General features: G+C 41.8%; 1 protein-coding gene across 3 annotated transcripts in view; it reads right to left on the bottom strand.

The window, feature by feature from the left end:
• Positions 1-5,245: 5,245 nt before the first annotated feature.
• NEK7 (NIMA related kinase 7) overlaps positions 5,246-15,851 on the bottom strand; it is an 82,055-nt gene continuing 71,449 nt past the window's right edge. For all 3 annotated transcript variants that reach the window (XM_066624135.1, XM_066624136.1, XM_066624137.1), the window contains one exon: positions 5,246-8,942. In XM_066624135.1, coding sequence (XP_066480232.1) covers positions 8,832-8,942 — 111 coding nt within the window. In that variant the 3' untranslated portion in view covers positions 5,246-8,831. The remainder of the gene's footprint in view (positions 8,943-15,851) is intronic.

The following is a 15,851-nucleotide window of genomic DNA, read 5'->3' as shown; positions in this document are numbered from 1 at the left end:
CATCAGCCGCCCATTCTCTGTGTGTTTAAGGCTCCAAAACCATCACACCTGTACCTCTACCTACTAGCTTCTTGTAGTCTTAATGTGAAGAGTCTAAATGAAAAAAGGAACAAGAAAATGCATAAACTATTAGAAATTATATATATAAGAGATAAGAGCAAGATATTGCAATGGGGAGTATTTGGACTAAAAGGAAAGTACAATTGTCTGGAGCATTACTCCTGACACTTGATTCCAGAAGAAGGAGGAATCAAAAGACCATGCTGAGACTGAAGCTCCTGGAAGAAGAAAACAATAGCAAGTTGTCAAGGATGACAAGAGCTGAAAAGGGAAGCTACTGGATTGGTGCATTCACTAAAACAGTCATTCAAGATAAACCGGCAGTTGAGTTGAAAACAGGGAAATAGAAGACTTTCAGCAAAAAGGGCTATACATACAAATGAATGGTGAGCTGGAGAAGAATATGCTTTTCTGAAACACCCAACCAACCAAAAATACAGGACAGCAGAGGATTGTTTTCCAAAAACTAGAAGGTGGATCCTTGTGGGAACAGGTCATCTGTTATAGTGATGGCACAATTACCACACTTTAAAATACTCAAACCTGACGGAACTCAGCACATGTTGAAATTCCTCAGTCAGCAGTTCCTTGAATGCAGACAGTCATCCTCTATCTCTTGTTCTGCTTATGAGCTCCCTAGGGACATCTGGTTGGTCAATATTAGAGACAAGTCTGTGGACTAGATCAGCGGTTCCAAACTATGGGTCCAGGACAGACCAGGGGGTTGCAACCCAATTTTTGGTGGTTCGTGAAACTAACAGGGCAGATTAGGCTATGAGTATCAAAGTTTAAACAAGCTGCTACTAAGGGAGGAGCACTGCTGTCCAATCACCACTATGGCTACATCCCTTGGCTTTTATAAATCAGGCAGCAGCCTCTAGGGCCTCTAAACATTTGGGAATCACTGGACAAGATGGATCTTTGAAATAATCATGCACAGACTGGTCTTAATGTTATTTTGAATCCCCTTCCCCCCCAAAAAGACGGTTTTGAAACGGGGGTTCTGAATCTACCCCAGGGATTAGAGCTGATGTATTCAATCTGTCTGTCCCGGTTCCCTAGGGAGGCATGGCTAGCTGCCAGGGGCATCCTGAGGCATCTCCAGAAGAGAGGTGGCCATGGCTGCAGGACCTAATCGTAGTAGTAGTAGAGTAGCTGCACTGCTCTGTTCAGCTAAGCTGCACCTGCCCCTTTCTACTTGCTGCTTTTCTTCGGTTGTGAATGAGGTGGGTGGGGCGTGTGAAACATGGTGGGGAGAGGTGGGAGAGAATGCTGGCTGGGCAGCTGCAGAGGGGTCGCATCTCATCAGCACAGGGGTGCTCCTGGCAGGCTTCAAACTGGGAGGGAAGAGTGAAGTACAAGCAGCGCTTTCCTCCGCTTGGGAAGGAGGGAGCCCTGTCTGGTCTTGGGGGGTATGCGTGTCCAAATGACCCAACCTGCATTCCTCCGTCTTGCCTGGGGGGAATAGGGGTGGCATCTGCATGTTGGGGTGTATGTGTGTGAGCAGCCCCCATCTACTTTGGGGTGAGTTGTAATCTTGCTCTGTGTGGCTGCAATCCTTGCACACTTTCCTGGGAGTAAGCCCCATTGTCTCAAATGGGACTTACTTCTGAGTAGACTTACCTAGGCTTGGGGTCTGTGTCAGTTTAACCAAGGATCTTCACCTTTCTTCTTCCTCCCCTTCAAAAAAGAAAAAAAGCCACTCTTGATGGCTTTGTCTCCATAAATTGATTAAAAAATAAAAACACCCATTCCTTTTCAGCCACCCCCCTTTTTCCTCCTGCCTCCTGGGGGGGGGGGGTACTTCCCATGTTGTTATTGTCATTGTTAACAGTAATTTATATACTGCTTTTCAACAAAAAGTTCCCAAAGCAGTTTACAGAAAAAAAACCAAATAACTAATGGCTCCCTGTCCCAAAAAGGCTCACAACCTAAAAAGATGCAACACCAGCAGACAGCCACTAGAAAAGACACTGCTGGGGGGAGGTGGGCCAGTTACTCTCCTCCTGCTAAATAAAAGAGGAGCACCCACTTGAAAAAGTGCCTCTTACCAGTTAGCAGGGGTTAACTGTTGGCTGCTAAATGTTAGCTGCTATTGGAAGACAAAAGGCACAATCCTAGCTAGGTCGACTCTGAAGTAAGTCCTATTGTGTTCAATGGGACTTACTCCCAGGAAAGGGAGGTTAGGATTGCAGCCAAACAGCCTCTGGGTCTCAGTTTGCATCAGTTTGCAATTAGCAGATACACACAAAACAAAGTCTTCCCCTCCCCCAGCAGATTCATCACTTCCCCCCTCCCTTTCCAAAACCCTTCAGGTGTGCTAACAAATTCAGGGCACAATCCTAACCAGGTCTACTCAGAAGTCCTAGTTTGTTCAATGGGGCTTACTCTCTGGTAAGTGTGGTTAGAATTGCAGCCTCAGAGTGCTGGCAGCTGTTTTTTTATTTTTATTCTAGTGTATAGACACCTTCATCCCCATTTTGGGGGTAACTGAGGTGAGGTGTTGTAATGGGGAGCCACGGCCAATGGCCACAAGGATCAGGGGAGCTGCGGTCTGGAAAAGTTCGAGAACCACTGGATTAGAGTATTAGTCAAAATAAAACATCTTCCAGTAAAGAAAAATAAGATCTTGGAACTTTGGAACAATCGTGGGACATAAATCTCAAGAGTAAGGGGCACTAAGGAGTTATATCTCCTCTCCCCCAGGGAGATCACCACTGCAAAAAGATCAACAATGCAAGACACTGGCTGGAGATTAAGGAGCCACAGGATGCTTGCTGCTGCCCCTCTGTTCCAATAGTCAGTTACCCTTGACTGCAGAGATAAGAGCAAGGACACTCTGGTCCAGAAACTTTTAAAGATTCTAAGAGGCACAGGGGCTGAACATTCAACATCCCCTTTCTTCCTCAGCTAGTACTGTATTATCAATGTTGATGTGATCTCCCTCTATGTATGAAGACCAGGGCAACTGCTCCCTCAAATAAGCCTTTCAGCAAGAGAATTAGGTAGCTGCACCACATCTAGTTGAGCAAGGGAAGATGATCCTGTCCCCAATTGGAGGTAAATGCCTGTTATCAATTCATTTATTTGATCTAACACTGTAAAGCTTTCTTCCGCCTCTGCTTTCCCCGTTCCATGCCTCTTCCCTAGTGTATCTTGCCTTTTTGACAAGCCTGAGGGTAGGACCTGTCTCTTAATTTCATTTATGAACCCCCCCACAACATTATTACATTTTAATTATGTAGATTGAATTTTAAGTCCCATTGGGAGATAATTTTTTAGGCTAGTCTTATATTCATATTCTAATCCCACCATGAACTAAAAAAAATGCACATTGTGGAAACTGGTGATCTGAATCACCCAGGGACTGAAGTCTTATTAGAGCAGGAAAAATAAGTTAACAAATGTTACCAAAATTAACTAATTAATAATAAAGGGAAGTAACATTTGAAAAGCAGGCAAACAAGAATTGTCACATATTGAAAGGTAGAAAGGCCATCAAGTTGCAGGATGGGGAAGAGGTTTGGGAAAGATCATGTTGAGAGCCTGTGCTTTCTTCCCACACTTCTCCACAAACGTATTTATCAGATTTATATCTCACTTCTCCCCTCAAATACAAGGCACTCATATTTTTTGATATACATATGGGGGGGGGAATTTAGGGAAAGAGGAACCATGGGGAACAGGTAGAATCATATGGGAAAACTCATGATACCTGCATGCTTTCCCTCTTCAGCCTCTGCCCAGACTACAGAGGAGTGTGCTTGTTCAAAATGGTGATAAAGATGTACAGAACCAACTTCTGTACTCACTGGTTGTTGGAGCGGGGAACAGAACTTAACGCTATGCACATGATACGTAAGACCAAGATGCAATTCAGAGATGCAGGCTGCTGTTTTGTCAGAGGTTTCTTGACATGTAGGATTTTTTTGGCTATAGTAAAGGACCAATCACTCAATGAATCAATCAGTTCTCTGTCATTACTTGACCAATCAAATTACTTAGTCAGCTAGTCACATTAATAAATAATAATAATAACAATACAGGTATTTATATACCGCCTTTCTTGGTCGTCAGATTTCTTCTCAGATTTTAATTCAAGGCAGTTTACATAGGCAGGCAATACTAAATCCCAATAGGGATTTTTTACAATTGAAGAAGGTTCTGTCTTTCAAGAACCACAACATTTCAGATGGATCTTTTATGATCTGGTATCACATTCTGGCCTCCATTTCCTCCCACACAGGCTGACAGCGGCCAAAGAGCAGGTGGAATGACTCAGCATAACTCGGCTAGGTTTGTCAGCTGCTTTCAAGGTCTCGCCATTCATGGTACTGGTGGCCTCGAACTGGCGACCTTCACATGTTATCTTCAGGCAAACGGAGGATCTACCCGCTAGACCAGACCTCCTGCCTTATAGATATACTTATAGATACTTACTATAGTTTATAGATCTATAAACTATAGATATACATTTATAGCATCTATAAATCACAAGCATCTATAAACTGTAGCAGCAGAATATAGGTCATACATCAAACACATAGTGCAGACTTATGCCACTCTGCCATCATACCTGTGAGCAGATGAGAGAGAATGGGCTTTCCAGTGGCCAAGCCTTCCTTAGCTTTCAGAGCAGCATGTGAAATGACCACATGTACTTATTAGTCTGACATTTATTGACCAGTAGCTTAGGGAGATATACGGTACTACAAAATTATAATTATGTTTTTCAAAACATAGTTTAAAATCTTAAAACAAATAAGCAGCAACAGAAATAATCACTATTGAACATCAGAGCTTTCTGGTCTTGGTTTTGGGTGGGAGAAGGGAAATGGCAGGGAACTAGGGTTTAATGTAAGCAGCCATGAAGTGCTTCTGCTACTTAGTAGCTGGTGCTATTGCAGTTTTTGCATTTCATTCTCTTTCAATACATACAGTACTGTATTGAGAAGTCACTATACTGGGGTAGAACACTGACTACTTTCTTGTCATGTGTGGAAGTCATCTTAAGGAGATTACAGGAATAGATTTTTTAAAGCACAGGAATATAAGACTGGCTTCTTTAATGAGGCAGATGTGTTTCCTATTAACACCACATAAGTTGCTCCTCTTTCAGTTAGCATGTATCCACAGTGTACATCGTAGTAAGCAATTCTTGAGAAAAAATAAATCATCACAATAGTTTTAATTTATAATATATTTAATTTTTGTTTGTATCCTTTCTATTAAGATATCATACAACAGATTGTCAAACAAAGAGTACAATCCTTGTGTAGTGTGGGTGTTGAAAGCACAATAAAAATATGTCCCAGTCAGGAATATTATATTACAGTACTACTGAAAGGCAGAAGAGAATTATACCTGTTTTGGCTATTAAGTAGTATATTCATGTCAAATAATAAGCATTCTTAATGCAAACTGTTTGGTTAAAACTAATACAGTAAATGTGATCATCAGTATCTACTCATATGTGGTGTCTAGAGTTGTATTCTCCACTAGTGCTGAAGTTAAGGCATTCAAATATTTCAATAAACTGTAATACTTATACATAGGTATACATGGTTGGAAATTTTAGCCTTAGATAAACATAACAGTCAAGTACACTGACTCTTAGCAAGAAGCATACAAAATGCAGTCTGATTTTTTTTTATTAGGACAGAAATCAAAGTTGAATTAAATCCAAGTGAAAATATTTCACCCCCAACCTGCAGGTGAGGAAGAATATCGTGAAGCTGCAAGTGGAGCAGTGTCCCACTACTGGCTCTTCTCACAGTTCCCAGGTAAACCTACCCTCTCATAGTACTTCCCCCCCCCCATGCCACATTTCATGCTGTCACTGAAGATTCCCTGACTTTCACCAATGGCTTGTAGGGGGGCTCAGGGATGTTTAGGAGAGAGGAGGGGGTTTACCCAGCATTTGGAAACCATCTGTATGAACCATTCTTTGTTCTAGCTTGCAAAGTCAATTTGGTTGTTCAACGTAATATACTATCAATAATGGAAAAGTTGTTCCATTATAAAAGCGTCACTGCTTTGCAGGTAAATTAACTTAACATACTTCATAATTAGCGCCAACCTTTTTGCAACATGGTCTCCTTTTAGAAGAAATTTCGCCTGGAGAGAAAGTGTGCAGTTTCCAATAGGGTATACCTCTGAAATAAAGCAAATTTAAGCTGCAATCCTATGCACACTTGTTTGGAAGCAATCCTCACAGAATTCCACAAGGGTTTATTTCATGAGAAACAAGGACTGATAGGGCTGGACTGTAGGAGTATCAGACAAAAATCATATTGCTGTGTTTCATGCAGTGGCTTCGGTCCCCCACTCTTTTAAAATGCCCGAAAGGAAAAACAAAATAGATTTAAAGAATGGCTGAGATGGTAAAACCTGCCAATGAAGCCAGGCAATTATTGTCCTATTCTATACCAAATACAATTTTAGACCAATTCATAGAGGAGAAAAACCCTCAACCAACCTAGTGAAACATATAGTAATTTTAATGAAAATTACCATATCATGTTCAAATTCTGAATGCTAATCCAGGAACAACTTCTGCCAGATGTATGACACCATCCATGTATGGTGACTCACTAGAGACTTGGTAATCTTTGGTTTTGCTTGTTAGCTTAGGCTGCAGAAGCCAGGCACAGCACAACTATCTCTGTATACTGGAGGGAGCTACAGAAGCAGCACCTGTGGCACTTGCTTTCTCCCTCAGAGTTAAAAAAATAACTGGTTCCAAGGCTAGATGAGTGAATCAGCTGCATGAAAAGCATTTTCTGGCATTGCTTTTTGTAAACAGAACAGTGCTATGGATGCCAACATACGGTTCCGCTGTAACCTGTACAGGGAACATCAGTACAGCATAAGGCATTGATATATATTTTACTTATTATGCATGCTTTAATGGTATAGTACAATCACAAAAAACCAGGTAAGACTATAGACTGCATGGTGAATTAGTGAGAGATCTGCGGTTTAATATTTACAAAAACAGCAGTTTCTTGTTTACTACCTTTTTGTAAGTAATGGGCTGCAGGCTACCATGTCACACTATCAATAAAATTCTCATTGCAAATCATAGAACCATTTTGACACTTCCTGCATTTACAGATTGTATGATCTCCAAAGACTTGACTTCTATGTACACCAACATCTGCAATTAAAACATAATGTTCTTTTGCTCCATAACAAATAGTCATTCAGGTCCATAAATGTTAAACCAACCAATTATGAATTTCACTTTGAATTTTATGTAAAATATTAGTTTTACTTCATTTGAAAAGTTAATGGAGAAGGATAAAATAGGAAGCTCTCTTTTTAAACCTCAAACAAGGCAACTTTTTAAGGAAACAAATACTGTATTTTTTTTTAAAGGTCAGATAGGTACAAAACACAAATGATTCAGGAAGTAGATGCCTTCACTGTAACAGACAATTCATATTGATTTTTAGCTGCCATATGGATTGTCTGTTGATAAGAGGGTTTAGCTCTGTGCAGCTAACACAATATTCCTTTGGTGTGCAACAGTGCAGAGAAACTCATTAGACCCTTGTATGCATACAGCATACAAATAGCTCACCACATGGAGCAACTGTCAAGGGTTTCTTCATGGCAGCCAGTTCATATTAAGTGTGCCTTATACAAGAGTGGGTGAAAACTTGACTCTACCATCAAGTCAACATACAGCATGAACTTTCATATATGTATATAAAATGCACAAAGTGTAACACAAAAAAGCAAATTACTTTTAAGTCCACATCTATTACAGATGGGCTTAACTGGAGAAATATGACCTTATGCAAGCATAGTATTTACCCAACAGAAGTACACAATTCAAACCCCATTATGCATTTGCCAGACCCATCCATTGTCCGTGCTTAGCTACCTCCCCCTGAAATCAAAGCAGTTTGGAAATGCTTCATTTTGTGAAGCTCAGCTTTGAGAACTACAGATTCTGTGAATGAACTAAATGGAGTTCTAGGCACTGTAACACACACTACTCTCCCTACTCACCCAGCAGGTTGCAGGAACAAGGCAGGACATACTACACATTGCTGAAGTTAATTTTTGGGGGTGGGGATACTGTACAAGGGTAAGGAATAGGCAGATCATAAGGATTTTTTTTTTCAGTGTTGGACAATTTCTCCAAAAGTCATTCTTTCATATGCAGAGGCTGTGTTAAAAGCTCAATAGCCAATAACATTGTTTCTACCTACATTTATCTTGACAAGCAAAACTGTAAACTATATAACTCTTTTTTTTAAAAAAAACCTATTAATTAATTGCCTCTGGGGGAGAAGGGAAAGGCAACAATAAATTCACTAATGAACAATAAATTCACAAATTGTGCTGACTCATTACTTCGATAAATGATTAAAAACAACTGAGGAACAGATTCAATAGCTGTGCTTGTAGGGGCCTGACAGTCACAACACAGGCAAAACTACCCATCTGATATGTAGAACTAAATATCAGATCCACGTAAAATGTTCCCATTCATATAATAATGTCTGGGAAATTGCTTAGTCAGCATGGACTGCTGACTCTCTGCCCATTTTTTAGAACAGTTTCATATTTTAATATAACCATTTTTAAACACACACAAATATATATTTAAATTATAAACTCTGTGACAAAATTGTTACACACAGTAATTGCAAATAACTAAACTTTAGACCACAGATAAATGAAAGTAGCAGGATGTTTCCACAACAATACTTGAACTTTTCCAGGTTGTTTTTTCTCTTCATAAGTCACGGAGTCTCTTAGCTGCTTGCAGTGTGTGCGTGCATACGTTGCGCTACATCATAAACATAGGTTATGTCTGGTCGCTTCTCCGGATCTGGGTTGATGCACATATTAACTAATTGTCGCAGCTAGAAAAGAAAAACAGTATGTAAAGAAACAAGCACAAAAAACACTTGGTGGCAATTATAGATCTAGTGAGGCAATTACTGCATTAGGCACCCCTTTCTCCCAGTTCTTTAATTAATAACACTGGAAAACTACAACATGGCAACTTTTAAAAGACACATACTCATAGAAACCTTTCAGACATTCATATTTGCTACATACCTTCTACCATAGTCCTATTAGTTTGCATATGGCTGCCTTTAAAAAACTGTCTCACTGGATTTTAGTTTTTATGGTAGCTATCTGAATGCAAATTTCACACATAATGGCCACAAGCCCCCATAAAAAAGGTTAGGCATGGTTACTGCTATTGTTTTCACTGGGTGGACAATAGTTTTTATATTTCCATGAGATGGATTTGCTTTTCAGTTCCTTTTGAGAGATTAAAATATAACTGGGTTAACGTTAAAAGGACTAACAATGGTTTCAACGATGGGCAACGTGCAAGGAACAAACAGAGGGATTCACATGGGCAAATTCTATGCAAACCAAGTCATGCATGCCTTGGGATGAAACATGCCCATGGCTTTTAAAGATGCCGCAGGTTGAGTGCAGCACAGATGTCTTAAACTTGCTTCTAAACTTGTCTTAGGGCCCATCCTATCCAACTTTCTGGCACTGATGCCAATGGGGTGTGAGCTGCATCCTGCTCTGTGGGGGTAGTAACAGAGGCCTCCTCACGGCAAGGTTTGTTCCCTGACCTTAAGGCTGCATTGCAGATGCATTGGTGCTCGAAATTTGGATTCCAAATTTCCTGGGCCCTGAACCTGTCCATGGAGTCGGTAGGGGTGGGGGAAGAACTGGCAGTCAGAGTTGTGAGACTCCACACAAAATGATGAAAAAGTCTAATGCTGACCACGTTTATTTTACATATACTTCTGAGGAGTCTAATTTTTCCTCCTTATTGTTGCCTATGTATTTTACAACAAATTGCCTTATCTGGAAGTATGTCGCTCCTCATTGTTAGGGTACACACTCAGTTTAAGCAAGACTTAACTTCAGAGTACACAAATCTAGAAGGGGATGACCTGGGATGCAAAAGAAAATCTATCTGATCTGCTCCAGAAAGATGCAAGGACATCATATATCGCAGGTGACAAGTGTGGTGCATTATTAAGCTTAGCCGAGAGGCACTCAATGGCTGAACACTTTGCAGTCTGCTTAAGTGGGAAGCAAGCAAGTGGGAAGCAGATTTCTGAGAAATAAAAGGATTCAGCTCCACAAAGAGAACCCTTTTGGGCAGCTCTGGAAGTCTCACCCAAGGAAGTCAGTAACATCTCATGTCTGTCACAGGTATCTACTTGGTACCTGTGGCAAACATGAAATATTGCTGGAATATTGCTTTTCTTGTAAAAATGGGGTACAGAGGAGGCAGAGAGATGTGGTACCATCCTCAGGCTGTCACACTGAAAAAGGATCAGCAAAAACATCCCTTTTCATGTATTTTATGGCACATACTGGGAAGTGTCCAGAAATCCTTTCCAAAAATCAGAAGTATTTGTATAGTGCCACCCATGCACATGACATTCTACAAAGAACAGGGTGACAGGGCCCTGCTTCAAGGGGCTCACAATCTAGAACACCACCACCGGTGTGACAACAAAGAGGAGGGAAATAGATGCATAAGTAAAATGGAAAAGTATGCTTTTTTCAAGATCTAATCAGCAGTATTTCCCTGCAATCTTATGTCTGCAAGAGGAAAAAAAAATCTGTTTTGATCCTCACCAAGATGGCCAGTCTATACTGAATAAGCGGTATAGAGAAAAGAAAGATGAGAAATAAGTAACTGCTTTTGCTCCTGCTGTGAATAAGTAGCTTGGGCTGGAGGGGGAGGGAGAGAATAAGCTCATGGCTGAATTGTTTCTAAGAAACTAAAAGAGACTTTAGGATAGATGTCGTGAACTGTCATGGGGAGAAAAGCGGTGAATGCAGACATTTTAAATTTTGCAAGATACTGTTGCAGCAGCATTTGCCAAAGATGAGGAAATGAGGCCCATCCTATTGCCCAAATGGCCACTATGACCCTGAACCATCTTTTCTTAAAGCCCCAAACTAGGAACAGCAAGGTGCTCTTTTTGAAGAAGTGTGGAAACAAAATTAGCTCTTTTTGAGCAATCCAGTATAGCTGAGGTATTCAATCTGTGCGTCCCGCCTCCCTCGGGAGGCGTGGCTAGCTGATTGGGGCCTCGTGAGGCATGTGGGACTGCAGCTGATTCTGCAGAGCTCTGCTCGGCTGCACCTGCTGCCTGCTTACTTGCTGCTTTTCTTCAGCTGTGAAAGAGGTGGGTGGGACAGCGTGAGGCTGGGAGGGCGTGTGAAACATGGTGGGGGGAGGTGGGAGAGAAGGCTGGCTGAGCATCGGCAGAGGTGCCACATCTCATCATGGAGCTCTCTCCATGTGCAACCTCGCCCCAGTGACTACATTTCCCAGTGTGTCCCTCACCCTGGGCGTCCTGGGATTGGTCAAGGCTGGAGGAGAGGAGTGTGGAGGTGCTGCATCTCATCAGCACAGGGTGCACCCCTGACAGGCTTCAAACTGTGAGGGAAGAGTAAGCTCAGTGAAGGAGGGAGCCAGCCTGCTCTTAGTCGGGGGTGTCCAAATGCCCCAGCCTGCATTCCTCCATCTTGCCTGGGGGGAAAGGGGGTGGCATCTGCATGTTGGGTATATGTGTGTGAGCAGGCCCCATCTACTTTGGGGTGAGTTGTAATCTTGCTCTGTGTGGCTGCAATCCTTTCCACACTGTCCTGGGAATAAGCCCCATTGACTCAAATGGGACTTACGTCTGAAGTATTGACTCAAATGGGACTTACGTCTGAGTAGACCTACATGGGCTTGAGGTCTGTGTCAGCTTAACCAAGGATCCTCACCTTTCTCTTTTTCCTCCCCCTTCAAAAAAGAAAAAAAGCCATACTTGATGGCTTTATCTCCAAAAATTGATTAAAAATTAAAATCTCCATTCCTTTTTAGCCATTCCCCTTTTTCCTCCTGCCTCCTTTTGGGGGGGGGAGGGGTACTGTTGGCTGCTATTGGAAGACAAAAGGCACAATCCTAGTTAGGTCTACTCAGAAGTAAGTCCTATTGTGTTCAATGGGACTTACTCCCAGGAAAGTGAGTTTAGGATTGCAGCCAAACAGACTCTAGGTCTCAGTTTGCAATTAGTAGATACACACAAAACAAAGTCTTCCCCTCCCAGAGCAAATTCATCACTTCCCCCCTCCCTTTCCCAAACCCTCCAGGTGTACTGCTAACAAACTCAGGGCACAATCCTAACCAGGTCTACTCAGAAGTAAGTCCTATTTTGTTCAATGGGGCTTACTGTCAGGTAAGTGTGGTTAGGATTGCAGCCTCAGAGTGCTGGCAGCTGTTTTATTGTTTCTAGTGTATAATTAGGACACCTTCATCCCCATTTGGGGGGTAACTGAGGTGAGGTGTTGTAATGGGGAGCCGTGGGCAATGGCCACAAGGATCAGGGGAGGTGCGAGCCGGAAAAGTTCGAGAACCACTGCATTACAGGCTTACCATTTCTTTGCTTATTGCCAAGAATATCTATTTCCACAAAGTCAGAAAGCCCTTCTGTAAGCATGTAGCATTTGGCTGACCTCAAGAATGCTAATGCGAAGTAGGCTGAGCTGAAATGGCAGCACAGCAATATATTCTAGTCAGGTATGAGATGACCAGCATCACTCTACTGAAGAGAGAGTGGAACCGTACCTAGGCTGGGGAGGGCTCCTGTTGCATCCCTGAACAGCATCCTCCTTAACCTTCTCTGTGAACTTAGCACAATGACAGTATTTTGCCTGGAGCTTAGCCTGGTAGCAGGGAACAGCGGGACACATTTCTTTTCACTTAAACAAGTTTGTCAGTCTCCACACAAGGGGGAAAAAAGTGTCCCTCAAGTCATAAAAAGGGACCAAAACGTGAGAAAAACGCGAGACACACCCAAGCCAATGTGGCAGTGAGGAAGCCAGATTTAACACAAATAAATATTGTACATTCAGAGCAAGAGGCACTGACTGCATCCAATGTATAATTTTATTTAGTTTATAACAATTGTTTGCTACTGGGGGGAGGAATGATGGCAAGGGCTACCCCGCTTTCCCCTCATTTTCAGTTAAGCTGTGTGGCTGCATGAACATGTATTCTTCCCCATTTATCCTTGCTTCCATATCCCAATCTTTCATGTCCCCGACCCCCTCACCTTCTGTTTTAGATTGAGAGCCCTTTGGGATAGGGAACTCTATCATTCCTTTCTTTTGCACACATGCATTTTGAGAACTCTTGGTTTAAAAGTAATGTATAAATATACAAATAAATAACTTATTAAAAACCAGTTAGAAAAGATCTGATGCTATTTCTTTTAAGCCTATTCAGATCTGAAGCTGCCTTACACTGAATCAGATTCTTGACTAGTCTGCCTCAGTTCTAGTTCCTCCAAGTGGCAGCATCCATAGTCCAAGGCAGAGCCCAAGAGCCTTTTTAACATGAAATGCCAGAACTGAGAACATTTTATACACAAAGAATGTATTTTACCAATGAGATGAGGCTCCGGCCTAAAAGGAATACCATTCATATATTTATGTATGACATTTATTTCTACATCACCAGTCCAAAGAACAAGATGTCACCAATACTTTCCCCTAAGAGGCTGAGCAAATGCTGGTTGAAACAGACTCAATTTCAGTGGCTCCCTTCACTGTAATGGGGACAAAGTAAATGGTTTGTATATTTCAGACAGAACCAAACCTGCCCCTGTTCCAGTCAAGGAACAGATTTAGGGTCCAATCCTATACAACTTCCCAGCGCTGATGCAGCCCCAAGGTAAGCGGACAAACATTCCCTTACCTTGAAGAAGCCTCCATTATTGCCCCCAATGAAGGATGCAGCACATTCCCTATTGACATGGTTGCATCAGCACTGGAAAGTTGGATACGATTGGGCCCTTAGTCTCTCTTTCAGAGGCATCCTTGAGTTTACCTTTTTCTTTCTCCTACATAAATAGAAGCTATTCACTAAGTGAAATAAAACCACTGCACTTAGGGAACTGCTGCAGTGAGGGCAAGACTTGTCATTTTAGTCCTTACATTAGGTAGGCCAGTCTCTACTGACAGGGATAATATATTTATATAGGTTCACACACAATTCATACATATTACACTGTACTAGTAATAAGATAGGTCTCTGTCCCAGAAGACGCACAATCTAAGATTGACAGGGGGAGAAGTAGAAGCAATGATAAACCTGAGATGACTGAAGCAATGATAAACCTGAGTTATTTCATGTTCAAAAACTTAAAGTTTGGCTACAGGATGAGTACCTTAGGAATTGTCACTCCTCTCAAGAGATGACTTATGGAGTGGCCTTTCTCCCTCACCAATCTAAAATGGGGCTCTGGTTGCTCCTGTCACACAATTTGTTCTAGGCACATCTAACTCGATAACAGAGTTCTCACAGCAATACTACAGGCGATGCAATGTGTGCAGGACATAGAGAGAAGCACTGCACACTTCAGTGGTTTCTATTATGTACAGATTCCTACTTGATGTTAATGTCAGGATAATTTGACCCATCCTGTAGGAAATTTGCTGTCTGAACATGGCAAGGCCTGAAAGCCTGGGCCTGTGTGTGTATGTGAGCAAGCTCATGGCCAAAGTAAGGCAACCTGTATGTGTACCATATGACCCTGAGCTGATCAATCCTGACTGTGTAAATATGCTGAGTCACTATAACCATGCAGCCTCAATGTATGTCTATGGAAAAGGAACAGGTGCATCCTGGGAGGCTGATGCAATAGTGTCACAGGGAGATAAGGTAATTGGGGTGAGGTCATCCCCTACTTGATTGGTCAGGGGAAATATAAAAAGGAGGTTGCCACAGTCATTGTGAGGAGTTGGAAGAGCATGTATTGGTGTTGGAGGACTGTGCTTGCTGTTTTGCTGCCGGTGAGACTAGCTATCTATAAAATTTGTAAATACAGCTTGGTGGTGGACATCTGCCTTGCTTGTGTTTTCTTTTTTTCTTTGAACTATCTTGGATCACTGTCAGTGCCAGCAGTCTGCTGCACTATATCTACGGGTTGTGCATGCTGCATAGCCCTGACAGTTAACCTTGTCCACCATACAATTATTGAAAGGATGAGTAGGTCATTGAACCTTTTGTTGCATTACTACTCATTAATGCAGCCAAAGGTTCAGTAACTCCACAAAAACAAGAGCATACCTCATCTATGGTTTTATGGTAGGACCCCCAAAATTCCTTTGACATCATCACTTGAAATCTTCATGCAGTAAATGCTGATTTGAGGGTACCATAAATCAAATCCCTTTCCCATTTACAAGAACCTTTAATACTCCCGCCAAAATTTGCCATGGTCTAGCAAAAGAAAATAGTTCAATGCATCCTTTGAAATATTGTGATGTCTAGTTAGAATTAGAAATAACATATGTAAGAGGTCCTTTGGATGCTAGCACTGCAGATAAGATGAAAATCAGTAGGCAGGATGCTAACACGCAAGTTCCTAAGAAAATCAGCAGTATAGTCAGCCCTACACTTACGCAAGGGTTACATTCCAGAGTCAGCATGTGAAGCTAAAATCACATATACATAAAATTACCTTGAAAATGCCTGATGTCCAGAAAATGTGTACTGTGTCTTTAAAGTTTATGAGCGACAGGTGGGATCAGCAGCTTCATTCTTTGATCTCAAGCTCATTTAGTAAGTGGAATGGCAGGTAGAATCCCCTGCACCATTTACTCTGCTGCTTTTGTTTGTTTGCTGGTCGTGTAAAGACGACTTTGCGCAAGTCAGCTTTACCTAGGACAAGGGAAGTCTGTGTTCTGTTTGAAAGCATGTTGTATGGACATCTCTAAATCTA

Source organism: Tiliqua scincoides, chromosome 4 (assembly GCF_035046505.1).
Source record: "Tiliqua scincoides isolate rTilSci1 chromosome 4, rTilSci1.hap2, whole genome shotgun sequence".
NCBI lineage: Eukaryota > Metazoa > Chordata > Lepidosauria > Squamata > Scincidae > Tiliqua > Tiliqua scincoides.
This window is presented reverse-complemented; position numbering and strand designations above follow the sequence as displayed.